Below are 27,565 nucleotides of genomic sequence, written 5' to 3'. Positions count from 1 at the left end.
GAAAATGGACTGTTGGTTGAATGATCTGCAAAATGCCAAGACTCACAGGGAGACATTTCACCAGACACTGCCTTGTCAAGGTGTGCTCCTTAGCAGTTTAGTAATCCTATATCTTGTCTTATCCCAGAGAAAGCATAGCCTGCAGTTTAGAAGCCTGTTGTATGTGGTGCTGATGAAACATTCCATTATGCTGCAACTACAAGTGTTAGTGTCTGCTGCATGCTTTGCCAGTTATTTGAATGTATGCGTGAAGTCTGGTTCAACTACCGTAGACACTTAGTAAATCAGAGACATTTCCATGTAGTTACACTCAGAATAAATGGTTAGAGTGAAGGTCGGAGTCTGACATCTCTGGCAGAGATGTTGAATTTTGTTCCTGCAAATTATGCTACTAATTTTTAGTATAGGTACAGAGAGTTAAGCTCCTGGATGCTTATGTAGGACATGGGGAAGAAATTCCAAAGCTTCCTTGGAAACTGACATTTATTTATGCTATGTAAGAGAACAAGGCAGGTGATTGTAGTTGTCCCTTCTGGCTTTGGAAAACAATTAATCTCTTGGGTCATTCAGCTGAAGGCTGGTTTCCTGCAAAAGCAGAACGTAATGTTTTCAGTAAGGGAAAGAATTTCAGAAGTAATGATGTGGGAATTTTTGCAATGTAAATCCAGTTGACTAGCCTGCTCCTTCTGAGTGTCTTTCCAAATAATTCTCATAGCTTCATAACTGGAATGTCCAAAAATCGCATGGCTTTTGCAAGTCTTTGTAACTTCAGCTAGCCTGACCAAAAAAAGACAAAATAACCTTAAAATATTTTAAAACACTTTTCTTTCTCTCTATCTTTTAACACAGTTTGTGTAATCAATACATAAATTGTTAATAATAGACCTCAAACTTTTCTAATGGAGAATTTAGACTGGTTCTGTTTTGTTACCAAAAAATAAATCAGACTACCACCAGGGGATGCAAGTGCTTCAGTCTTTGTTTTTATAATATAAAAATGTCCACCTGTTGCTAGTGCTCTGGCAGTCTTTGAAATGTGCTGTTCACTGAGGTCTCAAAATGGAAGTAGCTGAGGAAAAAAACAACCACTGAAAAAAAACGTCTTGAGTATTTGGGATCCAGGGGCTTTTCCATAAAATGGATGGCAGGCATAAGAGGAGGGACATAAAGCAAGATCTTCAGTAAGTGCTGATGTGTATTTCTGTTTCTCCTCTGTTGTTTTTTTTTGTTTGTTTGTTTCGTCTACCCTGGCTAATGTAGCCTTACCAAAATGACCCATTACTGCAGTGCACGTCAGTAAATGACTGCCACTGACTCGGTGGTGAACCAATTTCATGTCCAGTTGTAAATAGCAGCAAATTGCTGCTTTCCCCACTCCAGAAATAGAAATGGTGCCCAACTGAATCTGCATGGGGAAGAGTTTGAAAATCAGTTATAATTGTGTTTCTAGAGTGGTGCTTAACATGGCTGTCTCTGTAAAACAGCTCTGAGCTCATTAAGCTGTATTCACCAAGAACACGTATACAGTTTGTTGAGCAGACAAAACCTATGATAAGGGAAGAACTGAAATGAAGCTATCAAAGATACAGCAAACCACTGCCAGACAGAAAGCTGTTTATTGTAACAGAATTGTTGTTAGGGGAGAAAAGCATCTTTCTAGGGGAAGGAGAATTGTTAGCTGTATCTAATTATAATGAAGGACTTTGGAAAACTGAAGATTTTATTAGCTGTTTAACAACCTTTCATGTACAACTAAAATGTGATCAATCTAAGACATTCAGCATGTTCTCTGGCAATCACAGAGGCCAGATTCAGTTCTCTGGATACTGAAAACGAAAAAAAACACCCAAAAGAAAATGGGTAAAGGGGATTTATTGGGCAGAAAAGCAATAAATGGTGTAAAAGAATCCCTCCAGGAAAGAGTTTGCGGGTTTTGAAAGCCCTCACTATGATTCCTTGTATATTGGCGTAGATGGCATACATCACACAACCTCCAAGCCTTTACAGATGACTTTTAAATGGTTAATTCATTTTTTTCCTTGTTACTATTCCAGTATCAGTGCCAATAATACGTTAAGATTCTGCTACTGCTAGTTTAAGGGTAGAACAAATGAAAGTCTAGTCCTTCGAAGGGTTTTTGTCTCCTAGTATTTATCCTCTTAACTCTTATTTAGATTTTGCCATGGTTGCAGTTATTTCACTAGGAAGATAGGAACTGTAATACAGGGTTGAAGCCTAAATAGTCTTTGGAGCTTCATCTTACAATCTGAAACAGTAGTTTGGTGAAGATAATTTCCATACTCAGCTTCTTTGGTTGTTTGCTTCTACTCCCACACTGCCTTTTTCTTTGTGCTGGGACAAACATTTCTGTAGCTGTGTAGGGGACTGGAACTGTCTGAAAACTAATTCAACAAAAAAACCCCACCAAAAGTTTGTGGTGTTCAAGCCAGATCATTTGTCAGGTCTGGTTCACTGCAAGGCCACAGAAGAGGCTCTTCCAGTACAAGGAAGGCGACAGTACAGGGATGTGAATAAGAAAGCAAGTCTAGAAATCAGTCCTGCTTCTCAAATAAACAACCTTATGCTTGTTTAACGTTTTTATTGTCTTGCAGCCTCTGACCAGAATCATAAACAATTGCCAATATTAATGAAGCGGCTATAGAAGAAAAACAAATGTTAAAAATGCCTGTACCTATATGTACATTGCTGAATACAGTACCATTGATACAGCAATCCTTGTGAACAGCGCCACTTTCACAGTTAAACCAAGTATTTTGCAAGACAGATCTTGCATATTTGCAATTTAAATCAAAACAGTGGGGTTTGCAGTGGAATCATTGTATTCTGCTGTTTTGCCCTCTCCACTTAGTTTCTACAGTCAAGATTTGACACTATATGGGTACATACAGTGCTGTGCATATGGGCAAGATGTAGTCACATTGCCTTATCCCCTCATTTTTGTCATTCACATGTATCTCAAAACTATGTAGCCATGGCCAGTTCACACTGATGGTGCTACTGAGGAAAGGTAGATTCAGATCTAGGCACGCCTTTACTTTGTCACCCAGATATAAAGCCTCGCATCTGTAGTGAACTTCAAACAACCTTTTTTCTTCCTTAGCAGAGCTCTGTCAGTTCTCTACAGTTGCAGGAGTCTGCACATCCAGAACTCCTTGCAAGATTGGCACTTAGACTGTAAGAACTTTAGGGGGGTTGAGTCTTTATGTGTCCATGAAGCCCATTAAGACAGGATTAGGAGGCCTATAAAATGCTGTGTTGTTTTGTCATTGCTATTGAGCGTTACTGTTACAGAGCTGCATTCTTAGATTAGAGCCTTGATTGTAGAAACTAGAGCTAAAATACTGCCTCGTGGTTTTTTGCCAGCTTTCCTGTAATTCTAGTCAACTCTAACCTTTCTGTGAGTTTCAGTCTGGAATATGTGTTTTCTTTCCTTCTACAAGTTTTTCACCAAACCTCTGAAGTGTTATTCTTCCCAAGGTTTACTGTATCCCATAAACAGCCGTGAGATCACTTGACTCACAGCCTTCCAGTACCATTCACCTGCTTTCTGTTTCTGTCTGTAAGGATTGGAGGAGCTGTCACTGCACCATCTCTAATGTAGTCAATAACAAAAGCTGGCAGGAAAGGCATTTTAGTGAGTCTGAAATTCACCAAAGCTTGTTTGAGCTATTTGTACTATAGGTAGCAGCTTATTAATTTAGTACTGGCAAAAGGAGCCTGTAGCTTTTCCAGCTGCTCCTTTTTTATCAGCATTACTGCACACCGGTGAATAACTATTGCGTGATTTAAAGTCAGTAAGACTAACTTTGCTTGAAATGATCCCTAAACTACTGGCCAGAGAACCCAAACAAGAATGCTGAGCTAATCTAGGTAGAAATCTATGTGATACGGTTGTTTTTACCTGTGGGCTACATGAAGCAAAACTGCACATTGCTATGGAGCCATATGATACAGCTATCTGTCTTTCTTGCTGAGAGGTCTTAATCTCAGTCACACTCTTTGCTGTGTGGAAGAGGCCCTGAGTAGGGTAGCTTTCAAGCCTATGGTCTTGTCATCACCATGTGAAATTCAGCCATTTTCCGAACTTGCTGGTACATGATATCCCCATGACTGTGTACACAGTTCCGTTGTCGTAAGATATTTCTTTAATTCTTTAAGGAGATTTTTACCCTAATGGCATTGACAGATGTGGTCCATGTCTATTCACTATGCTTTCTAGGCTAATAATCATTTGACATGTGGTCGTTGACTTCATTAAATATTACTATTTATTTTTAATATGTTCCGGTATCAAGTTCAAATTGGCCAGTATGTCTAACAATTTCAGATATCAAAGTTCTGGGAGAAGGAGCATAACAGCAGTTGGCAATGATCTCACAAGGTCACCTAACTCCCAGGTCCTGTAAGGTTCTGCTTTTATTTTCAGCGCTGGTTCTTATCTTATTTCTTTACACATGGGAATTTTCTGTGCAATTTTTAGTTGCTAGTTCTGTCTCTATCTTTTGCTTCTTAAAGTTTTTGCCGTCTTATATGCATTTATTTTGATAGCAGCTTACAGAAAAAGAAGGAAATAATGTGTCTGTAGTGGACAATATGAAGGGAAAAGCTAAACTTTCAAAACTTGTTATTTGAACTAGTTTTGATTTTAAGAAAATAGACATAATGATAGGAAACCTAGTATTCTGGTTCACTAGTTGTGAAAAAGTTATTATAAGAAGGGTATACATGTGGGTTTTAATCAAGATAATTCTAGGTAAGCTTCTATGTGGTACAGCATTAGCTACATTATGTTTATGTTGGATAGATTATAATAAAACTGTCTACAAGATTTTTTGCTCTTTCCAACAAAAGACTTCCTCTAGATTTGACTATTTGGGATGGCATCACAACAGGTGAAAGTCTGTAAAACTGTTTAGGTCATTTGGGGAGCTGTTTTATTGGTCACACATTTGACACGTTCAATATTAGTAGGCTTAAATTTCCTAAAAATAGGTTAGTAGTATATAGATTTATATATTAGTAGATTTGAATTTGCATTTTAAGAACTCTGGACACGTATCAATATAAATAATCTACAACTGCACAGCTTTGCTGAATGAATTGGACTAATCACTACAGTGTAAAACACGAAAGGACACTTTGCCATCTTGTTCATTGTCATTGCTACCACAAATCTTACTGTTAATCACATACAGGACTAAACATGCTCCAAATATGTGTTTGCAAAGAGAAGGCCCAAGAGCTGGAGCCCTTTGAAATTTCTTGCTAATCTGTGCCCCAAAGATTGTATCATCTCTCAGTTAGGTCAGCCCTTCCTGTATGATTATATGGTCATATGATTCCAGTTTTTTTCACCCGTTCAACAGCTTTTTGAAATAGTATTTCATTGCTTTCTTCCATGTGTCTTTTTGTACTTGGGAGGGATCCTTTATAAACATCCATGAAGCTCCTTTACTTTCAGCATTGATATTACTCCTTAACATTCTCATTTGCTCTAATGGCTTATTAAAAAATACCAATGCTTAGCTGCCAATGTGCTGTGACTGGCAGGTATCATATCAAGACAGTATTCTTCAGTAGTTAGTGTCTGCCTCACTGTTTGTTTGAAGACCTTTGTAGCTTCTTGCCTTATGCTTGGATTGTAAGCTCCTAGGAGGAAGCACCTTCTTGCAGTTCCATGCGTGTACAGTAACTAGGAAAAGAGTGCACTAAACTAGGGACCTAAACCTTGCCACACACTCTTTCCTGTAATTAAAGTAGTGAGTAATAATAATTAAAAAGCTCAACTTCTGTCCAACATACATGCTGTTGCTTAAAAATATTGGAGTTGCTATACAGTTGTAGTTGTGATGTATTTTATTTGGCATATAGGGAGCAGAGAATGTGAATTTAACCAAAATGTCTTTTTTGAGTGAGATTTTTTATTTTCAGTGATATAAAAAAAAAAAAAAAATTAACAAAGAGGGAAATCAGATTTTTGGAATTTTTTAGTTTGCTTCTGTTACAAAGTAGTGTTGTCTCATTGAAACTGGCACTTAATAAAGCACTTTTTTGTATCATTAAGGTCATGTAAGCAGCTGGTTCTTGGGTAGGATAGGATGCTTTTCTCTGTGACTAAGGCTGAAAATACTGTGTATCTCTAAGGCTGAATAAATTCAGTATGCAGATATGTTTCCTTGGAAACAACTCGTAATTTTAAAGCACATGCAGCAATGCAGCCCTTATGTAATTTATTAATGTGAAAGACCTGGCTCTCGTGAGCCTTATTAAATAGATCAGCCTGTATTGGCAGGAAAAAGGAATTTGCTTTGATTACAAATACAGCTTTTCAAGTGCTATTAGATACTGAATATTCGTGAGTGGAGCTGATATTACTGCACTTGTGCCAAGTTGTATTGCCCATTTGGGTGACACAGTTCATACACTTTCTTCCTGAAGAATATGAATGCTCAGGACATTCTCTCTATTGTAACAACTTCCTTCTTTATTGCTGCTAGGGTGCCACAATTCAGAAAAGGTTATCTTGCTCTTTCTTTTTAAGATGTCACGTTCCAGGGAACAGAAATCCTCGTTTGATTTTAAACAAAGCGTAATTTTCCGTTCACTTACTTCTCAGGGTGCTATTTCAGCTGTGTCCTCATTTGTATCGCAATAACGTGAATGTACAGACAGATCTGTATTTTAGACTCATAAAAATATAGTGTCTCTGTTCCAAAGCAGTCTCCAGACTGGACTGAAGAACACCTCAGTAAAGCATGTGGTTCAGCAGAATTGTTTTTAGCAAGGAATTACTAGGAGTCAGAATGGCCCAGTCAGGTTCTAAGCAGGAGAAGGAAGTTGTTCATCTTCCCAAGCTTTTCAGTAGCTGAGATACCGAGCTAAGTAACTTAAACTCAAGCAGACTGAGAATTCAGTTCAGGTTTCTGGGCTGTCAGTGAAAGTGTCTATCAAACTGCCTCTCTAGAAGGTCTGTAATAAGTAACATTACCTGTCCCTCCCCTCAAACAGAATACATTGCTTATCCTTCCATTAATTTTTTTGCTTCTTTACTTGTGAAGCTGCTGAAATGGTCTCCTTGCGTCAATGAGGTGTTTGTTTTGGTTTTGTAAGCATCATCATCTTTTTTTTTAAAAAAAAACAAAACCAAACAGAAGAGTTATAACAATTTCCCATCTTGAATTTCCTCTGCCCCTCTGAGTCTGAAAGCCTTTGTTCTCCCAGGCATACTCTGAAAATTACCTACCCGGCTGGATGGGCACTGTTCTCAGTTCATGGACGTGCCTGAGATCATTCTGCAATCATGTCTTTCTTGTGACCTTTTTTCTCTGATGTAGACACCTCAGACTATGTCGAGGTAGATTGTACGTTTGTTGTGTATTTGTTTAAACAGATTTGCCATGTTCCACAATGTCAGGATACCTAAAGAAAACATACTGAATATAGCTGGAGACGTCACAGCTGAGGGGAAGTACTCAAGTTCAATCAAGGTATGAATCAAGGTTTTCTTTCATTAATACACTTCATTAAGTATACAAAGGTATAAGTAGGTTAAGAGATAGAGCATGGGCCTCTCATGTATGATAGATGCCTGGACTTAAACAAGGCTGTCGATGATTTCACATGAGATAGTCAGAATGTTGTTTTTTTAATTGCCTTTCAGACGTCTCGCCTTACTGATTTTACTGACTTCTTGCTCTTTGCTCTACCCCTCTGATCCCAGAGTAGTTTAGAGAAAATGAGTCTTGCCTGAACACCTTACCTGAATGTGTCAAGAACGAAAATTGGCCAATCCTCTGGGCTTCTGATCGTGCTACCAGAGTTGTATCTTTATGGGGAATGTAAATGAAATGTTAGCCTTGCCATTCAGTCTGTGCCTTTTATTCATCCAGGATGTTAAAGAGCGTTTTAGTGCAGCTCTGGGATCCTTGTCCACTGGCAGAATTCTGATCACGGCAATTTCCACAACCAATTTAAAGCTTGCCTTGTCAATAGCCATTCGCTTTTCAGCAGCTCGCCGTCAGTTTGGACCAACTGATGATGAAGAAATACCTGTTCTTGAGTACCAAACGCAGGTAAATACTTTGGAATTCACGTCTACGTTTATATAATGAAAATATATAATCAAAATAGCAACACTGAAGATAGTGAAATTAAAGTTGTCTACGTCATTTGCAGTCATTCTAGTCATTCTAGTGCGGCTGTGGGGGTTCATTCCAACTCGAGACCCTCTCCTGGCATGATCAGGCTTTTGACATAAATTCTTGGAATAGCAAAATCCAAAATACTCATGTTTCTCTGAAGTACCTAGAAACATTTGTCTGTCTTTTCAAAGACTGTCTTCTATGCACACGTGAAAGTACTGCAGATGTAGAAACTAGTATTTGTTGCAAATGCCAGTGCTTCTTTTGCTGCTGTGCTAATTTTCTCATTTTTAGCCTTTATGCTTTAAAATTATAGAAATCAATTACATTCATTGTGGCAAAGTCTCAAACTAGCACTGATTTTGAGAGGAGGTTAAGCAAAGTTTTTCTGCAGGTTATGCAGATGAAAAACATGTTTTGCTCTGAAAAAAGTAGAACAAGAGTATGTAGAGTAACTGGGAAATAGAGAAAACCCAGATCTGCTGAATGAGAAAGGCTGCTATATAAGAAGTGTTGAAAACAAACCTGCCCAGTTTGTCCCTGCAGAGTGGGTGCTTTTTTCCAGGTTTGCACTTAGTCTTGCAGCTTTGAAAGATTTCATGGGTTTCTACAAACTGGCGAAAGCTGCCTTCTTTCCAGCTCTTCTGAATAAGCCAGGATCTGCTTCCCACTGTTCTTCGAGTCTCTTAATTTTTCTCAGTTTTGGCTTGTTCTGTGGGCTCTTCTTGCTGATCTTCTCATTCCCTTTGTGTTCTACCACAAAAGCTTCCTTGAGCAGTTTCTGGTTTTCTTCATGGGCTCCAAGTTGCATGGAACAGCAAAGATGCTTTTTTTCCTCTGCTTCCCAGCCCTGATTTTTTTTTCTTTTTTCCACACAAATGCAACCAGCACTAAGGTGCGTTCAGCAATGAACGAGCAAGTGAAACAGTTACAACTTCTGTCATGTTGGTACTGAAGAAACACATGAATCATGACCGGCCCCAGCATGGCATACATTGTCTAAACACAAAGCAAAAAAAAAATATGTCATTGGTCCCCAGAGCTTCAGTGGACTTTTGCACGGACTTACCAGAATGTTTATCACAAATTCATAAAATGCATGAACTAGAATAATGTAACTGTAACCTGTGTATAGAGTAGTTACACTTAATTACGTTCATAGATGGTTATTGATCTTTTCTCCATAATACAGTTTTCCAGTTTGAACAAAGTAAAAACAAATGCATTGGTTCAATATTATGAGATAGTTACATATATATAACTATAAAAAATATGTATCAATTTGTGATCAAATCTATTTAATTTTTATTCTAGCAATGGCGTCTTCTTCCTTATCTGGCTGCCGCATATGCCTTAGATTATTTCTCCAAATCCCTCTTTGAGAACTTCGTAGAATTTTATGCAGGCTTATTGACAAAACAAAGGAGTCAGAGACAGGTGAGATATTTACACAGTTCTTCTTCGCTGAGAAGTCATAGGCCATCTTACCATCAAGAACGCTAGAGCAATGTCTCAGAAATATGGGACATACAAAGTGATGATTAAAGTTGCATTCAAAAAAGCATACAAATTAGTTTTGATGGAGTAGTTAAAGTTTTATTGATTTCTGTGGGATTTGTGGTTATGTTCCCTTGCAGAATTGTTTATCATAAATATATGATGATAATGCAAATTCAGCTTGTAACTGTTGTAAATAATACTGCAGGGGGCATCTATCAAAGACTTTCTGAAATGATACTATTCTTAACTCCTGCACAGACTCTCTGAGTCTGGCTTGAGATTTGTAATTCATATTCACGCATTTGGAGAAAAAAGTTGAGACTTTTGAGTCTAAATGCTGAATTTCTCGTCCACAGTCAGACCACTGGAAGTTACCCCTTTACAGAGGAAATAGTTTGATCAGTTTGTCTCCGTGCAAGGACTGATTCTCAGCCAAAATAACTGCAGTATTTTTTCTTTATAACGTATACATTCTGTTTATTTTTATTTTTTTTTTTTACAATATTAGTTGTTAGGGCCTACACACTGGCTGTGTATTGCTCAGATCTCACTTAATCACTCAGTCTTTTTTGGCTAAAATAAAGCTCCTGAAAGATTTGTGTACTAATGGCTGGGTATTCTAATTTCTCCTCTATGCACAAACCACAGAAGAATCTATTTGATTTTTTAATCTGACATTTTACTTCTGGAAGTCTCCAGCACAGTCACTAATCTGAGGCAAAAGTAACTATCAGAAAAAAAAAAATCATGATAGAAAAAAATCGGATTGTTGACAATGTTAAGAATGTAATCCATATGAATTCCTTTTGTTCTACATGAAATCTTAAAAAAAAAAAAAAAAAAAAAACCAAAAAAAAAAACCAACCCAGGGAGTTGCTCATAAGCTTTAGTAGTATCAGCCCGCTATCTCCAGAAAACTGGAATTCCAAACACATTTTCAAAGGAGGGCCAACAGAGTTAGTGTAAATGCAGGCTACTGTGATTCTCTGGAAGTTGAGGGGATACGTTTAAGTTTCCCTGCTCTTTGCAAAATTGATGCTTGAAAGATCAGTGAAAATTGTGTGAGGCAGTAAATATTAGAAATATCCCCTTGCTGACTGGGGAGAGAGGAATTGCTTAGGTCACAGAGGGGATAGAAGCTTTCCCTGGACATGCCACCTTCAACCACCTGCCCCTCCATCTGTGGGAAGAAGAGGTTGGCAAGCAGCGACCTGTCCCATGCAATGCCATGTCAGCTGGCACATCTGAGCTAAGATGTACCCATGTGTCCATTACCTGGCACACGTTATTGCTGTCTCATGTAAGAAAGTTAGTGCTGAAGGTTTTTCCGTTGTGGTAGGGTTGTTGTTTTTTTTTTATGGCAGCAAAAATATGCTCTGTCCTTACATAGATGTCAAAAATTTTATGTGTGTATTGCCAGTTACTCTTCATTAAAAAGCAGTACACATAGCTATGGCTTTAGCTGGTCACAAACTTACTTTGTGTAAAACTTATTACTCACTTGTAACTTGTTTTTCACAAAGGCTGATTTGGGACGTGAGATTCATGCCTTATCTGCTGCCAGCAAACCACTGTCTTCTTGGACTGCTCAGCAGGCAGCCCAGGAGTGCCGAGAAGCTTGTGGAGGGCATGGTTACCTTGCCAGTAAGTTACGGACTACTGCATACACTCATCAGAAGGAAAATGGTTATGTTGATGTGTTCTTTGACTGTTGTTGCATCATGATGTCTAATTTTAGCAATGTGTTTAAAAAGGGCTTTTTCCTCATATCCACATTTTTAAAGTTCATTTTATACCTATTACCACAAAAAAAAGAATTAAACCCTTGCAGCATCTGCACCAGTATTTGGACAGACTGTACATGTGAATCATGAAAAATAAAGATGCAGACTTTATAGATGAAAATTCCCCTTGTTAGATGAATGCCACACTTTTCTAAAATCTTTGCGATATATTCATTTTCATAAGCTAAACAGTGAACTTTAAAGCTCATTTGTTTGTACAATAGCTATACAACAGACAACTTGCTTGCATTTTGTCACAGAAAAATTTCATCCCTCTTAGCTTCCATTGATACACTGCAATGTATTAAATTGTGTACTTGTTCTTATTCAGTGAATCGCCTGGGTGAAATCCGAAATGACAATGATCCAAACTGCACGTATGAGGGAGATAACAATGTCCTGCTTCAGCAAACCAGTAACTACTTAATGAGCTGGATGAATTGCATAAGAGGTAAGTTTTCGCTGTGGAATCCTATGCCGGACCCAACTGTGTAATTAGTGGGATTAGGAGGTAATTACATACTGAAAGCAATTGACAGTCATTTAATCATTTTGTAGAGCATAAATAATATGCTACAGACTCCATCATATGATACACTTACAATACACAGATATTTTGCTGCAATTCTTTCTCCTAAGTCTTGCAGAAGCTAGCTAGATGTTTTGCCATCCATAATCACGTTAAGTAGCATCTTACTCCCTGGGAAGTGCAGTTTAGTTCAGTGGAACCACTCCTCAAGTCATTGTAAGTCTGGGTACCCTTTGCTCATTGTACTTAAAAGAGTTCATATCACCCAACTTGGTAGCCATATCTATGAGTACATTTTGTAGTTCTCTAGATAAATCACTTTGTTTCAATGATTTTGTTTCAATTTTCTAGCAGTGAGTTTCACCAGCATCTTACAGAACTGGAAAACTCAGCAGCAGGAGTTGAATCTTGCGGGGCTTATTGGCAGTGATGTCAGGTTTTTCAGCACTTGTTCACCAGTCCTCATTTGGCTGGACAAGGCCGTAATAAAATAAATATTATGACCTAATTGCATCTGGTCTATCAAGTGTATGCATGGCTTCGTAATAGGCTTTTAGTTCCAAAGAGTCTGATTTCTTTTCTCATAAATCATTTTTGTTTTCTTTGGTATTTCAGATAAAGCTCCTTTTGAATCCCCTTTTGGAACAATAAACGTTTTGCAAGACTACCATCATATCCTTGGCTGGAAATTCACAGCAATTAGTGTTGAAGATTGCATGGACTCCTCAGGTAGCCTTCTGCTCTTGTTAAACAGAGTCTAGAATCTTAAATTCCTTTCCAGAGCAAAGGAGCCAGAGATTGGAGATTCAACCTCTGCTATTTATTAGATATTTGTCATATTACTATTTGCTGACTTTCTTTGTATTATATGCATTTCAATTTACTAAGAACGTAGCTGGCATTTCAAAATGTCCTATTGTTTCCAGCCTCAATTCTGGAATGGAGGGTAGCATCAGATATTTTTCTTCCATTTTTGTTCCCTAAAATAGCATATGTGATCTATTTTTTTTTTTTTTCCCACTGTATTTTTTTCAAGTGAAACTGTTGTAAGGAGCATTGATTGCCACTAACTTATGTTGCTAAAATATCTTATTTTAGAAAACCATACAAGTGATTTAGAAATATGTTGGAAAGGCTTTAAGTGTGTCTGCTTTTGACAGTTGCTTTTGGTTGCATAGAGAAAAATGAGTAATGGTGAAAGAAATTCCCTGCAGTTTTCCTGGCTTACTCTGCTGTAATCAAATCAAGTATGACATTAGATGCCATTCCCACTTTTGTATCACTGTGAGCCCAGACTGGCCCTTGGAGGCAAGAATTAACAAAGAAATGAGCAGATAATGAGATAGTGACAAGGCATTGAGCAAAAGTGAGTCTGTGAAACTGAGAACATACTGGGGGAAGAAACTCCAGTCTTAATGTATAAGGGGCAATCAAGTCAATTCCTAGAATTCAGTAACCACTTCAGTGCTCAAATAGTTGCAAAAAAAGCTGAACTTCGGACAGCGATGCACAGAACCAAGTGAGATAGTAGCGTAATAGCTATGGGGTAAAATCTGAATAACTTCAAAATATAAAGGCTTATAAGAAAAAGACTAATTCAAAACAACTGCTTTCTTCTCCATTGTATGTCTCCAACTAGTGAAATCAAGGAGAGCACAAACTGATACTTACGCACATGTTCTCTCCTCTCTTGTAATACCTGCTGAACCAGACTATAGTTTTAAAAAATATCTGAATATTATTCCATTCTGTTAGAAACTGGACTGTTAATTTAGGTGCCTCAATTTAGGCAGCGTGTGAACACTCACAATTGCCTAAATAATATTCTACATTAGATCTTAAGCTAAGACACCAGCAAGCAGGATTCATACAATGACTTTATGCTGGAGTACTTTTTTCCTTAATAGTTCCAGGCTGCTCTAAAAATAGGCACTTATGTACAAAGCAGATCATTCAAACACGATTACATTCAGCCACCTTTGCCATGTTAGAAGTCATGTGCTTCCACAAAATGTGGACTGTCTTCTGTTCTTGTATTCTCAGAAGAGACTGAGTACCTTGCAGACCTAAGTCTTAAATGGGAAGAAAAACACAAGCTAAAAAAATGGGATCAAGTCAGAAGTCTAAATTGAGCTGTGGATATACCTTGTCTTTTAGCTTGGGGTCAATTTGAACTAGTGTTATGTTCAAGTGTGGTGTGTCTTCACTGTACAGTCACAGTCTGACTGTCTTACCCAGATGTTATTTATTGCATATACAGTAATGGGCACAGTGTCATATTAATGGATTGATTAATTACCCCTTTCACTTTTCACCTTGGGTAACAAAAACTGCGACTGCAGTAGAATCTGCATGATAAATGTGAAAGTTAAGAATTTTAGTTTTCTGTTTTTCGCAGTTCCTTTGGCAGCATATAAATGGCTGGTTTGCTACCTGCTCCGAGAAAGTGACCTAAAGCTGAGCAAGGAGAAGCAGGCTGGGCGAAGTGATTTTGAGGCAAAAAACAACTGTCAGGTAATACTTAGAATCATAGAATCATTCAGGTTGGAAAATACCTTTGAGATCATCAAGTCCAGCCATCAACAGTACTCTACCAAGCACACCCCTAAACCGTATCTCCAAGCACCACATCTAAACGACTTAATTATCTTTCTTACTTTGTTTACTTACTTTCATACAAGTTTGTCAGATCCTGTTAGTTTTATCTCGTGTCATGAAGTAAAATTTCCTCAAGCGTAAAGCAGCGAGTCTCATAACTAATAAAATGTAATACCTGTCCACGTGCATTGTATTGAACGTGATAGCAGGAGGACAGTTACCATCAGCAGAAGTCTTCCAGGATATATTTCCCTTCAGAAAAGTTGCAGGCATGTGCTGGGTGAGGTCTGTAATTCTAATTGCACAACTTCTGAAGACTAAGTCCGCTATTATTAAACCTACTGCAGCATCTGATTATTACATCTCCATCTGCTCTTGTGGCCAAATACATACTGTAGGAAAGAATCTTGCTCTGGCAGGTAGGTAAACTAGATGACCTAATAGGTCTTTTCCATCTCTAATTTCTATAGTGCAAAGTACTTATGAAAGATACCAGACTGACAGCATTGGAACCTAAAAAGGAAACATTGACAATCTACATATAACAGGTCCACTCGCTCACCGGAGAGTTCAAACGGCTAGGAATGGCTTGACTCCCATTTTCAGTGTATATCCCCAATCTCCCCAAATTCTTCTGTTACCTCCATAAGAAAAACTGGCTCACATCCAAGGAAAGAACACTTGTCATTTGTCACTGAGGAGAGGAATCAGTTCCCTGAAGACGGCCAGTGTCATTCGCCGTATCTGCAAAGCTCATCACAAAGCATCAGGAAGGAAGATTCAACTCTGCACCTGGAAGGAGCCAGCCAAGCCTCAACAGGGGATGGTCTGTGTGAAACCACTGGCAGAGTGGAGGAAATCTCTCCTGTTTTTACCCTAGAAGCAGCTTATTAGAGGAACTCTTCAGGGTCAAATTCAGAATGGAATTGCCAGAAATTCAAGTTTGATTGCCTGTCAGTTGGCCAGCTCATAGGAGGCTGGTGCCAGGGCCAATGAGTTAGAGAGAATGGATTGCTCAGAAGTATGAAGATTCTCTTCTCTTTTATGTTCAAATGTGCTAAAATTTAAAGATACTTAGGTGCACAACTGCTTTTGAGATTGGCATTGATATACCCTAGGTCATTAGGTTTTCTTTTCTCCCTACAATTCATCTGCAGGACAGCAGTATTTTGTATTTTAAATGGCATGCCTCAAAAACATCTGAAAATGATTTACAAGTTGTGCTTTAAAGACGTGTACATATTTGATTTAAAACTTTCTGGGCATGAAGAAGCACTTTTCTGTCAGCCCAGTGGCTGACTAATGTATAATATTTGTTCTTGCTGTGGGAGATCTGGAAGAGATTTTGGTTTGGGGATAGCTTGATAGAAACAATACAGAAGTGTAAGCAAAGGTAAAGAAGGAAATAGAGTTATAGGGGAGAAGAATAGGGAATTAATTCTTAATGCTTCATTTGCGATGATAAGACTTATTTCATTCTGACTAGGGAATTGACATTCATATCTAAAAACTTCCATCTAGTGAGGGGGAAGTCCTCCCTAAACCTGCAGAGAATAGGAGTGTATTTTGCAGTTCATATTTGTATCTGAGCTTGGACGTAAGTATGCCACTGAGCAGCTATCAAGAGAGAAGACAGTAATCTTTGTAATATGACTTTTTTAACTGCCACCAGGGGGTTTAAATGCAAGGATGATGCAAGTATTTAAAAGAAAAAAGAAAAACTAATCAACTAATTCCAAAAGAAAAAAAAAAAAACAACACTGAACAAATGGGCTAAAAACAAACACCAGTTTACAGCATTGCGACAGATCAGCCAGAACAGTGAAGGTTTTGTATTCCTTTCTGTTCACCAACTCGAATGTTTGCACTCAGCAGTCTATTCCATGGTAGGACGTATGCCACGATACAGCAAAGGTGAAGTATGTAAAAGTAGACAAGTGTTCCCGTGTGAGCGCAATCACTTGTTTTATACTCTGTATTGACAGTAACTGGTGACTTGCCTTTCTGATCAGATAGTTGGCAGGCATTAGTTGGATAGTTCTTTCAAAACATATTGCGATCTATTGCAATCCATAGACAGAATCCACTCGTGTTAACATGATCAGATTGTTTGTTTATTATTTGAAGGGACTGTAATAAGTTTTCAGTCGGTTACTGCACCACTGAAGATTTTATCCTCTTTATAAAACTGTGTAATATTAAATAAATCTAAACCTACCTTTATATTCTTAGAGTTATATGGGGGTTTATTAATGATCCTTAAGTCAGCAAACCTGATTTTGCATGGTCTTCTCTCTGATGTAGCTACTTGATCCCATACAGTCTGGGTGCAACTGCCAAGTTACACTGGTAACAGGCGTACGATCTGTGCTCCCTTTGGACTGGTATGAGAGGTGCCCAAACCGAAACACAGTGGAAAATTAGGATCTTATTTCTAAGAGGCATTTCATGAGGCATATCATGACGTAACCTTTACAAAGACATTGTAGAGAGTTTTCTCCTGGACTTTCTTAGACAGATCTAAAGCAACACATCTCCACTACTTTCACCAGAGCAATGCCATTTTGCACCAGCTGAGGATTGACTCCTTGTATTTTGCTACTCCATGTCCTTTTCTGTTTCCTAAGGTGTACTACTGTCGGTCATTAGCCATCGCTTTTATTGAACAAACAGTCTTGCAAAGATATCATGACTACACTCATGATCCCAACATAGCATCTACTCTGCAGCCAGTGCTTAAGAATCTCTGTGCTCTGTATGGACTCTGGTCTTTAAGTAAACATCTGGCTGTGCTCTACCAAGGTGAGATCAGCTCCCTGAATATACCGTGTATGCCACTTTATAAAAGTTCTAACTTTGCAGGGGGAGGGAATCCTGATTAGGATTATGATTGGAACATTTTCTTATTGCTTGTGTAATACAAACCAATCATCTTGGATAAAAGTTTCAGGGGCAGGAATCTGGAGTGACAAACTAACCCAAAAGACTCCCTCTGAGCTAAGAGATGATGGGGGCTCACAAGTTTTGCTGTGGTCCAGTGCTTGGGAGAAGAGGGTGGGGGACAGGCAGCAAGATGCTGTAGTGTAGCTTGATAATGCAAAAGGCTCCAAATGTCTTAGATTAACCATTTTGCAGTCAGTCATTAATGAAAGACAGTCAATCCAATTACACAGGAGCATCTATTTAGTCTCTTGAATACTGAACTGATAAACCCCCTTGTAAAAGGGTTGTGTCCGTGTAATCATAAAAGCTTCTTTGTGAATGTATTTGCAGGTGGCTATGCTTCAGGTGAACAAGCTGGTAGGTTTATTCAGAATGCTATTCTGGAACTCTGCTACAGGGTAAGTCTTCAATATTATTTGTTGAGATTAAATAATAATATAGTATAAAAATAGGAAAAAAAAGAGCTATATCAGTTATTCTGTACTTTAAGGCGTAAATTAGCAGAATATTACATTAATAGTTTCTGAATAACTTTCTCTAAAGTAACTCATTGACGCTGAATCTAGTCCTAGTTAATTTATCAAAAAATGGAAAACAACATATCTTACAAAATAACACTGTATCATTTGTGGCCTCGCAATCTTTGTTGGAAAGCCAGTAAAGTACTGCAGTCCAGTTCTATTTATTTTATTATTGCTTAGCTGATGACTTTTTTTTCTCAACAGAAAAGCTTTTCAAACTGGATTATATTCTTTGCAGATAAGAAAAATTTCAAAGAAGAATCTGGATGTTATGTTTTTAAAGTTCAAATATACTTGTTTTTATGTGTATAAACAGTACCATCTTAGTTAAAATGTGTTTTAAAACCCATAAGCAAGGGAGGAACACGTTTAAAATACAGGCTCTTTTGGCAATTACCGTGGGAGGAAAAAACACAAAATAAATCTAGACTCTTTATTGTGTTTTTTTCTTAAGTTACCAATAGCTGGTACTTTATGAAAATCATCTTTTTGCTGCTCTGTAGTTCACAGGTAGCCGCAGACAAGTACAGAAGTTGCTGATATTTGTGTCTTTTGTTTATAAACAGTTGAAAGATGATGCAGTTGCCCTGGTTGATGTCTTTGCTCCTCCTGACTTCATTCTCAACTCTCCCATTGGTAAAGCTAGTGGAGAGGTAAGAAAACCCATTTTAAAATTTGTAAGTTTAATCATTAAGAAGGGTATTGCCTGTAAATAGCCATATCATATTCAAGACACCTCGCAGCTACAAAAGAATAGGAAGACGCTTTTTTTTCCAGTGGAAAGTACCAGAGTTAAATTGATGTCATCAGAAATTGCACAATTCTTTGTGAATTCTGTTTACCCAGTGGGAATTCTAAGATATGACCGAGCATCTTGTACTAAGCAGTGCGAGGTACAGCATTACCCAAGGGATCTCAATAATCTAAATACAGGCTTGAAGGATTCTGTTTTGTTAGCACCTCTCCTTGCTTTAATGAACATATAATCCATCCTCGTTAAGGCTGAGAGAGATTTTTTATATAGTCTAAATTACACAAAGCAAGAGTTGAATCAAGAGCATAAGAATGGCCATACTGGATCCAGTTCACAGACTATTCTGTAACTGACAGTGGCCAAGGAGAACACTGTATGAAACATGAAATACCAAGGTGTTCTTTCCCTGGTATCTCAACTCTTGGCAGTTGGTGGTTTAGGAGATATCTCATGCCATAGGTTGTATTTGTGTCATTCTGTTTAATAGCCACAGATGTGTCTATCCTCCATTCATTTTTCACATCCATTTTTTTGGCTTCCGTGACACAGTAATTTCCATAATTTAATTCTGAGTATTGTGAAAAAATACTTCCTAGTCCCAGTGCGTATACGTTTACTATCTGTGACGGCCTTTTCATTCATCTGACAGGCCTTGTTTTCCTTCTCTGTATCTTTCCTGGTTCTGCCATATCCTTTCTGAGGTGTCGTAACCAGACCTGCAAGCAGGATTTGGGATGTGGGTGCACCATGGATTTGGCTATACTAGGTCATTGTCCCTCTCTGCTTTTTTTTTTTTTTCCTTGACATATTTACAGAGCTGTATTTCATTCCAAAGTCTCAGCAAACCAAAATTCTTGCTTACTGGCCAACCCTACTCAGCAGGGCCAAGCTATGGGTAGTGTCACAGAATGGTAGTTTGGTGTAGTGTGGATAGACCCCGTAGAGAATCACTAGAGCCTGGGGAGACTGCCAGGAAGTTTGACAGGATTGCTGAGTCAAGTTTGCTCAATGCTTTTCAATGTTCTCTATGTCTTCATGTCCGAAGTTGTCCATCGTTCCCATGGTGATCGAGCAATACAGAAGGCAGCCCAGATGTTTCTAACGAGATGCTGACCTAACGGAATGATTACTTTGGTAACACAGTCTCGAGAAATAAAGGAGGAAAGGCTGGCTCTACATATCCAGCCATCTCAACAAGAGATCTATAATAATCACTGGAAACTTTGTTTCCGTTTCTATAGATTTTTGTGGATTAAATTAATGAAAGAGGTCATGGGAGGGAGACCCCCAAAGGTAACTCTAAGAGAAGGAACATCATCTGTAAGAATGTTAAGAATATTTGTATTGGCCAAAAGCCCACTTTCACTCATTATTCTATCTCTAACAGAATTTGTGAGCAGATACTATAAGCAGAATATAAAGTATGGTGCAAGTACACGGTGATCTGTTCCTAGAATTCTACCCCCTTTCTAGCAGTCAGCTGGAGCTTTCTTGTCAGCAGCTGATAAAGCTGTCACGTAATGGATTTGGTTAGATCCCCTTTGGCTTGGTTTTAGCTCACACAAATACAGAAGCCACAGAGGTTTATTAATATTAGAGATTAAAATTAGGAATGTAATATGTGAGACTTGCAGATAGGACTCTAAACACTTCTGACTTCCTCAAGTAATAAATATTTGGTAAGGTTTTTGTATATTCTTTGAGTCACATTGAGAAAATAATTTCAAGCAGTAATATCCAACCCATGTTCTGCAGAATTCAAGAATGTTTCCTGAACTGCCTCTCAGTCTGTGGTTTTCAACTTGTGTAAATATTTTCAACTGAAATTCGAAAAAGGCTGCCAATCCCTCACTCAAAGAAAATACTTAATAAAGCTCCTTGTCTCCTGGCTGTCTATATTTAATTCTCTATTCCTTGCTATCTTTGCAACTTCTAAAAACCAATGCAAACATTTTAGTAAAGATGGCAGTATGGTAAAGAATAGAGCGTAACAGGAAAATGAATTTAATTCAGGATAACCTATGTTGTACTGCAATGGAGTGCCTTGCACCATGAGCCACAGATCATAATTAGAACCGAAAAAAAGTTTCCAAATTTGTTATGGGCAGCTTTAAGCACTAAATAAACATTCAGATTCTCTTTAAATGAAACTTTGATGGTGTGGACATCATTTCCCCAAAGAAGCTTTGACAGTCTCAGTTTAGGTACGTGAAGTTATCACCACATTAATTTCAAGATTAATTAAAAATTGTTAGACAATATCAAATCAAACTTGGAGTGGAATAAATAGTAACACTAGCCTATGTAATTAAGTTTAAAATATATTTAATATTATAGTTCAATATTTATTTAAATAATCACCAATATATAAGGCCAAGCCATCTTTTGATGTAGAAGACTTTTCACTTTACATCACTGACTGCTTTTATTCTACATTAATATACATTATACTGTACTCCAACTTACTGCTGTAAACATGGCCTTCCTGTCCTCATCTTTCTATAATGTTATTTAAAGTTTTAAGCTTCAGTTAATTATGAACTGCTAAATATTTCTAAAATTATACTTTTACAGAATTCACTTCCCATGTATTTTTTTTAACTGTTCCATGTAAAATTGAGAATTGATGAAGATGATGAATTAATAATCTCCTTATGAGAGAGGAATTTTTATGCTCACATCAAACAGCTCACATCTGGGAGAGAAGTTATGTTACTTTCCAGAAATGTGTTGAAATAAAGGTAAAAACAGACATTCACAAGTGCTTTCGGACCGTCTTCAGGTTTGGAAAGAATAAAGATACTCTTGATATGACATAGTTTGAAAATTTCTACCTTTGATAATACAACTCAGGTCAAGTTGAAACCGAGAAATTATAAAGGTTACTGGTTTCCTGCTCTTATGTCAAGGATGGTCTAAATGATTTACTCAGATATCTGATGTTTACAGTACTTTGAAATTTTATGCTTTATCTTTGTGTTTATTCTTACGTAATTACTCACATTTGTTATCTAGAAATTCAATCACAATCTCATTTCAACCAATAAGTTAGATAATTTACCTTGCAGAAGTTTTCTTTTTTTTTATTTTCTGTATGAATTAACCCTTTTCGTTATTATTTTGCAGTTATACAAAAATATGTGGGCAGAGATCCTTCAAGGCAGCAAAGTTCTGAAAAGACCTTCATGGTGGGCAGAATTTTGTATTAATAAACCTGTTATAGGCAGGCTGAGGTCAAGATTGTAAACCAAACAACTTGTAAGAGGCTGGATGGGCCTGAGATGGATGCCGTATTTCAAACATCAAGAGGAAATGAGAACATATGTCAAACACTGAAAATGAAAGAGATTTTCATAGAGAAATGCCAAGTTTTAAAATTACTTTGAAATCAAGTCCAACTTGGTCTCAGGGACTGTTAACATAATAATGACAGGAGTAAGAGCAACACATCTGCACACTATTCACATTTACTCAATTAAATAAAAAAAAATGAAGATTCATGATGATCGCTGCTTTGCAAAGTTTCTATAAAAAAATGTTCCAATCAGTCTCTTGACTTACTGTCATATTACAGAAGATAAATAACTAAAAAACATTTCCCACCAGGGATTATGAATAAGCTGAACAAAAGCAAAATAAAAGAGAATATGAGGAAAAAAGACATCAAGAACACCAACAGCGATAAACCTGTATTAAGGGATGGGAGTCATTTCCAACAGCCCCTTTGAAGTCTGTGAAACCATTCTGATTTACTTCATATGCCTCTGTGTTAATCTGCTTGATTGCTCTTTCAATGCAGGAGAGGATTGGGATTTTAGATAATATGTCTTTAAATTGTGTATAGCTCTGTAGAGACTTGAAAAGAACTCGTTTGTACGTCTTTTTTTAAAAAAATGTATGGTAATGCAAGCTTGTAAGTCTTGTACGTTCTTGGTTGGCTAGAACGTTTTCAGTACTGCAAAACCGGAACCAAGCCTGGGATACATTGGCACACAGAGAAACTGCATCTGTGTTTTAGGTCAGAATAAACTAAAATGAATTATTATAAATATGTTCTTCTAAGAACATACGACAGTGGTAGGCATTACTGAAAACATCAGGGTATTTCTCTTTCAGCTATGTCAAATATCAAGTATTTTTATTCACAAATGGAAGAGATACAAACAAAGCTTTGAAAATTCAGAATCTTTTATGTTTTAGGTATGCTGTGAAAAACAAATTCATTTTTTCCTTTATTGTATCTATGAACTGAAGTACTGTTAAAACCTAATTCTTGTTGCCTTTACTGTTGTGAGCAATCCTATCAAGCCAAAGAGATTATTTTATAAATTAAAAAATGGAATATGATTTATGGCTAATCAGGGACGAATTGTGGTTTGGATTATTAAATAAATGCAATTTCAGTACTTGAGTGTTGAGTTCTACTTGGGCAGAATCAGATCCTTGTCCTTGTGGGGTTTTATAATTTCATCTGTTGTTGCAGTGTCAATATATGAAAGTTTGCAAGTCTGCAGGCTGCTACAGTGGGACCAATTACTTCTGTAGAGGCTTCTTTGGTTCCATCTAAATCTGACCGAGCTCAGGAAACATTCCATGGCTGGAAAATGTACTGAAAGGCCAGTGTTAAAAAGATTTCTCTGAGTGCCTCAAGGTACATTTACTTACTAAACAGATTTTTTTTAAAAAAAGTTTTTTTGTTTGTAGTTGTAAGAGCAATTTGTCAGAGAATCTGAGGATTCCAAGTGCATAATAATGCAAGTACAGTTTAGGACAGGCTAGACAGAAGCTTCATTAGTTATGATCATAGTGAGAGAATGTTCGGGAGCATCTCCCCCTCTGCTCCCCTCTTCTCGGACAACTGATTGCAGAGACCCAACTTATAAATCATTTCAGAAAAAGAAAAGCATGAGGAAAACCAATCATTTCAATGCTAGCAAAGCCAGGTATCCGCCCTGGAGGCATGAACTCCTTGGGTAGGTTGTTAACTTCCACAAGTCTAAGGAATCAAATGGTAAATAACATGACAATATGAAGAGATGGCTTTTGGTGAAGCCTGTATTCATGGCACACCCTGTGTTGTCTTAGCTCAGAAGTGGGAAGTTGGAAACAGTCACAGACTGTTAGCTTTTAGCTGAAAGCTGTGTTCTTTTAGGAAAGATAAATTCTTATCCAGACCTCTCGGTCTGAAATATTAATAATTTTATCACCATGAGTTCAAGGTCAATTAAAGATGATCACCCTCAACACACTTCAGTAAAAAGAAAAAAAAAAAAAAAGGCAAACCAAAAAAATCCCTAAGATGCCAAAACTGTTGTTTATAGTCCCATGGGAAAAAATGGATACAAACTAACTTGTTAAACCTTACCTGTATTTGTTTTTCTGAACTTCGTTTTCTTTGCCAGAGATAGTCAGTGTTGCCTGTGTTTTCTCTGCCTCTATTGTTTCTTCTTTTCTAATGAGGTGCCGTAATTCAGGATGTCCCAATAGAAGCTCTTTGTCTAGCTATGGAAGTGTAGGAAATAGTCAAAAGTTTAGCTGCCTTTGCTGAAAAAAACCCAACCTGTATGAAGTCTTTTCTTTGAACTGTTTTGCCTCTTTTAATAATGTCCAGTAGGTGGCATCATCCCATGGAATAAAAAAATAAATCAATACAGCTAAATACCTGTCATTAGATATTATGGAATCACGGAGTCTCATGATTGTCCTCATCTGTTTCTGTATCAACAGCAAATCCAGAAAGTGTCTCCCTGCGTTTGTGCAGACCTGAGGGAAGCAGGCAGAGCACGTTATGCCCCATGTCCATGCGAACAGCAGGATCTCTGACAGGGAAAGGGGCACGTGGGGAAGAGATGCCCTGCTACGTAAAATGCAGGGACCAATAGCATCGATCCGTCACTCCACATTCTGTGCTACCAATTGATCAGCAGCATTATTTCACTGTCTTACACACATGAGATTTCACCATCACCTCTGAGCTCTTCATAAGTCATATGGTCTTTTCCTGCCTCTGTCCTCACAGCTGGGAAACAGAGCCATATATAAATCTTGCATATAAACTGTAAGTCTATTTATGAGGCCTTTGTAGCCTAGAAGAAAAAACGAAAGTGTTAGGCATGTAGCTTAAGCCACCTTCATCCAAAAAAATACCGCCTGAGGAATCAGCTGGGTCACTGTAGAACAGAACTGAAGATGCGGTGAGCCTCAAAGATACTCGCCAAATGCACGACAGGATAAACAGAGAGCTCTGTAGAAACACATCCCTACGCTGTTCCTGCTAATCTTGTTTGTTATGACTAGTCAACATCCAAACACCCCGATAAAAGCTGAGCCACTCCATGCTGATAAGGACTGTGAAAACGGGCAGGAAAGTGTTCTGGAAAGCTTCTAACTTCAACTAGAGTGAACACTGGAGAGAGTGCATCAGCAAGTACATGATTATGGCCAGGCAAAATGGGATACTCAGTAAAATGTCACGATTATGGACACTACTATGAACTGTCACACAGCTTGCACTAAGCTTAGAGCTTTGTGGGATCCCTGGGTACCCTCACAGTTCATGGCAGGAGTTAGAGACCTGAGCACCAAAGCTGAAATAAGTAAAAGCAAAGCGGGGGTAGCGTGAGGCCTTGGGGATTTACTCTTTGTAACACCTCACATCGCTGTAACCCCAGCCATAGGGTGATGGTGGCTGCTCCCCCAGACAGTTTGCAAGCTCAGTGCAGGTGTTCAGCAGTTGTTGGGCTTTATGTGCTGCCAGCAAAGGCTATCTCCGTTTACTCTCACACCCAGTACACAGCTGCATTGCAGCAAAGGCAGGGTCATACTATGGGCCAGAGCCACTCTGCACTCAATAGTATGGAAACTGGTATCTTCTGTATGAATACCTGGATAACCATTCTTTAATCAGTTATGACTATGAATTTCTGACCTGTATGTTAAGCCAGGCCCCTGTGTAACCAAATGACCAAAATAGCCTTTTGCTCTGAAATCAACAAGAAGCCAAAGGTTCTGGAGTTCTACATCCAGCTTCTCAGAGCAGCAGAAATTTTAACTGTGAACTTGCAAAGCTGCAGCATGGAGGGACAAAGATGTAATGAAATTTGGCATCCAATTATCTACTAAATCATTCAGCAATTCAACTGCTGCCACAAGATGTCATTATTATATGCAGTTTGTTCCTCTTTACAGGACATTAAATAAAAAAGGCCTCTGGCAGAACAGAAAAGTCATTTCCCTCACAGTTCAAAGGCCAAATAAAGTTGGATGTGTCATTTTAATTTAGTTGGGGAGCTGAGTCAAAGGCTGTCAAATAGCTTCAGACCAAAACAATTTGGCCATGGGAATCTGTCCTTTCAAGCTGCCACACGAAGGCAGCTAAATCTGTCACCAGAAAGTTGAATCCAAGTAGGCCTGAAAGAGCCCCAACCTACTGCTTCCCCTGTGCCCATGATGGCTTGTCTCCCGGATAGTGCCTTTTTCCCTTTTCTGACTTTTTTTAGACTTAAAACCACCTACCTGCCCAGAGTATTTAAAACTGCTTTCCTCTTCGACGAGATATTTCTGCTGATGTGACTCAGTTAAAGCAAAAAATCTCTTTTCTATCAGAAACCCCCCAAATCGATCATTTGCATTCGGACACTGAATGCACACACCTCCCTTGCTGATGCGGCAAGATAAGTAGATGAATATTTCACATCACCTTTTGTAGGAGCAATGGTGTCAGCAGAAAGGCTTCAGGAGCCGGATGGAAGCCCTACCATGGCAGAGGTGTTGGAACTAGATGATCTTTAAGGTCCCTTCCAGCCCAAACCATTCTATGATGATTCTACAATCTTTACAGCTGCAGTTCTTTGGATACAGGTTTCCCAGAGGTGCTTGTTTTCTGCAGAGCTAAGTGGACTCCTACGCTGCCATTTCTGTCTGGAAGCCTCTTTCCCACTGTAATAAATGATTCATCAGGAGTTCTGCAGGGCAGCAAGTTTCTCTTCTGTTTGCCTTTATTCATGTATTTGCTTTACTGACTTAATGTGTTTTCAAACCTGAGTGGAGATTTAACACTAACTAGCACATGCTATCAGCATGAGCGGTCTGTCTCTCAGATGCAGCCATATGGACATCACGGAGGCCTGTGTTTCCTCTTGTAGCACTGTACTCCATGGGCCCTAGCAGTGTTTTGTTATTCCCAGTTCTCGTTAGCCTGAGATCAGAGTAAGGCTCCAGATCATTTTAGCTGGGTTCACTGGCCTAAGGAGCACCATAAGCAAAGGGGAGCTCGCTGCGTGAGACATCCGTGTGATAGTATAATCTGAGACAGACAGATCCAGCCAAGGGAAGGTCAGCTGTGATCACAGCAGGCTGCCCACAACACTGTCAGTGGGAACAGAAGCATAAAGCTTTGCTTTTCTCCAAGCAAGTCCAGTCTCAGGTTTATCACATCATTTCCTTTCAGAGGCAGAGAGAGATATGAATGCAGTTTTTGCCTAGAGCAGCAGTTCTGCTGACTACCTTGCCTTTTTCTTTCCCAAATTGTTTGCAGCTTGGTTGCATTTGTTCAGCATTCCCACAGCATGAACCTCCTTTGAATAAACGCAGTTGCTATCAGCATTTTCTGTGCTGTGTTTATCAAAGAATAGACAAGCAAGTGTGTGGCTAGAACAATTCCCATTGGATTTCCTGAAGCAAATTTACACAATTTTTTTTACATTTTTATTTGGGAACTAAGGTCACCTGAGATTTGCAGAACTCCAAAGACTCAGTGTCAGTGAGCGATAGCC

General features: G+C 38.3%; 1 protein-coding gene across 1 annotated transcript in view; it reads left to right on the top strand.

Annotated features, from left to right (window-relative positions):
* ACOX3 (acyl-CoA oxidase 3, pristanoyl) overlaps positions 1-22,946 on the top strand; it is a 31,953-nt gene extending 9,007 nt beyond the window's left edge. Inside the window, exons 7-17 of the mRNA XM_009951825.2 lie at positions 7,412-7,508; positions 7,911-8,093; positions 9,477-9,599; positions 11,186-11,306; positions 11,778-11,897; positions 12,591-12,704; positions 14,374-14,489; positions 17,201-17,375; positions 17,847-17,914; positions 18,604-18,690; positions 21,918-22,946. Of these exons, the coding sequence (XP_009950127.1) occupies positions 7,412-7,508; positions 7,911-8,093; positions 9,477-9,599; positions 11,186-11,306; positions 11,778-11,897; positions 12,591-12,704; positions 14,374-14,489; positions 17,201-17,375; positions 17,847-17,914; positions 18,604-18,690; positions 21,918-22,037 (1,324 nt within the window). The 3' untranslated portion in view covers positions 22,038-22,946. The remainder of the gene's footprint in view (positions 1-7,411; positions 7,509-7,910; positions 8,094-9,476; positions 9,600-11,185; positions 11,307-11,777; positions 11,898-12,590; positions 12,705-14,373; positions 14,490-17,200; positions 17,376-17,846; positions 17,915-18,603; positions 18,691-21,917) is intronic.
* The last annotated feature ends 4,619 nt before the right edge of the window (positions 22,947-27,565 follow it).

The sequence above is a fragment of the Leptosomus discolor genome, chromosome 4, assembly GCF_034619465.1.
Source record: "Leptosomus discolor isolate bLepDis1 chromosome 4, bLepDis1.hap2, whole genome shotgun sequence".
Lineage (NCBI taxonomy): Eukaryota > Metazoa > Chordata > Aves > Leptosomiformes > Leptosomidae > Leptosomus > Leptosomus discolor.
The sequence above is the reverse complement of the archived record's forward strand: the minus strand, read 5'-3'. Positions and strand labels throughout refer to the sequence as shown.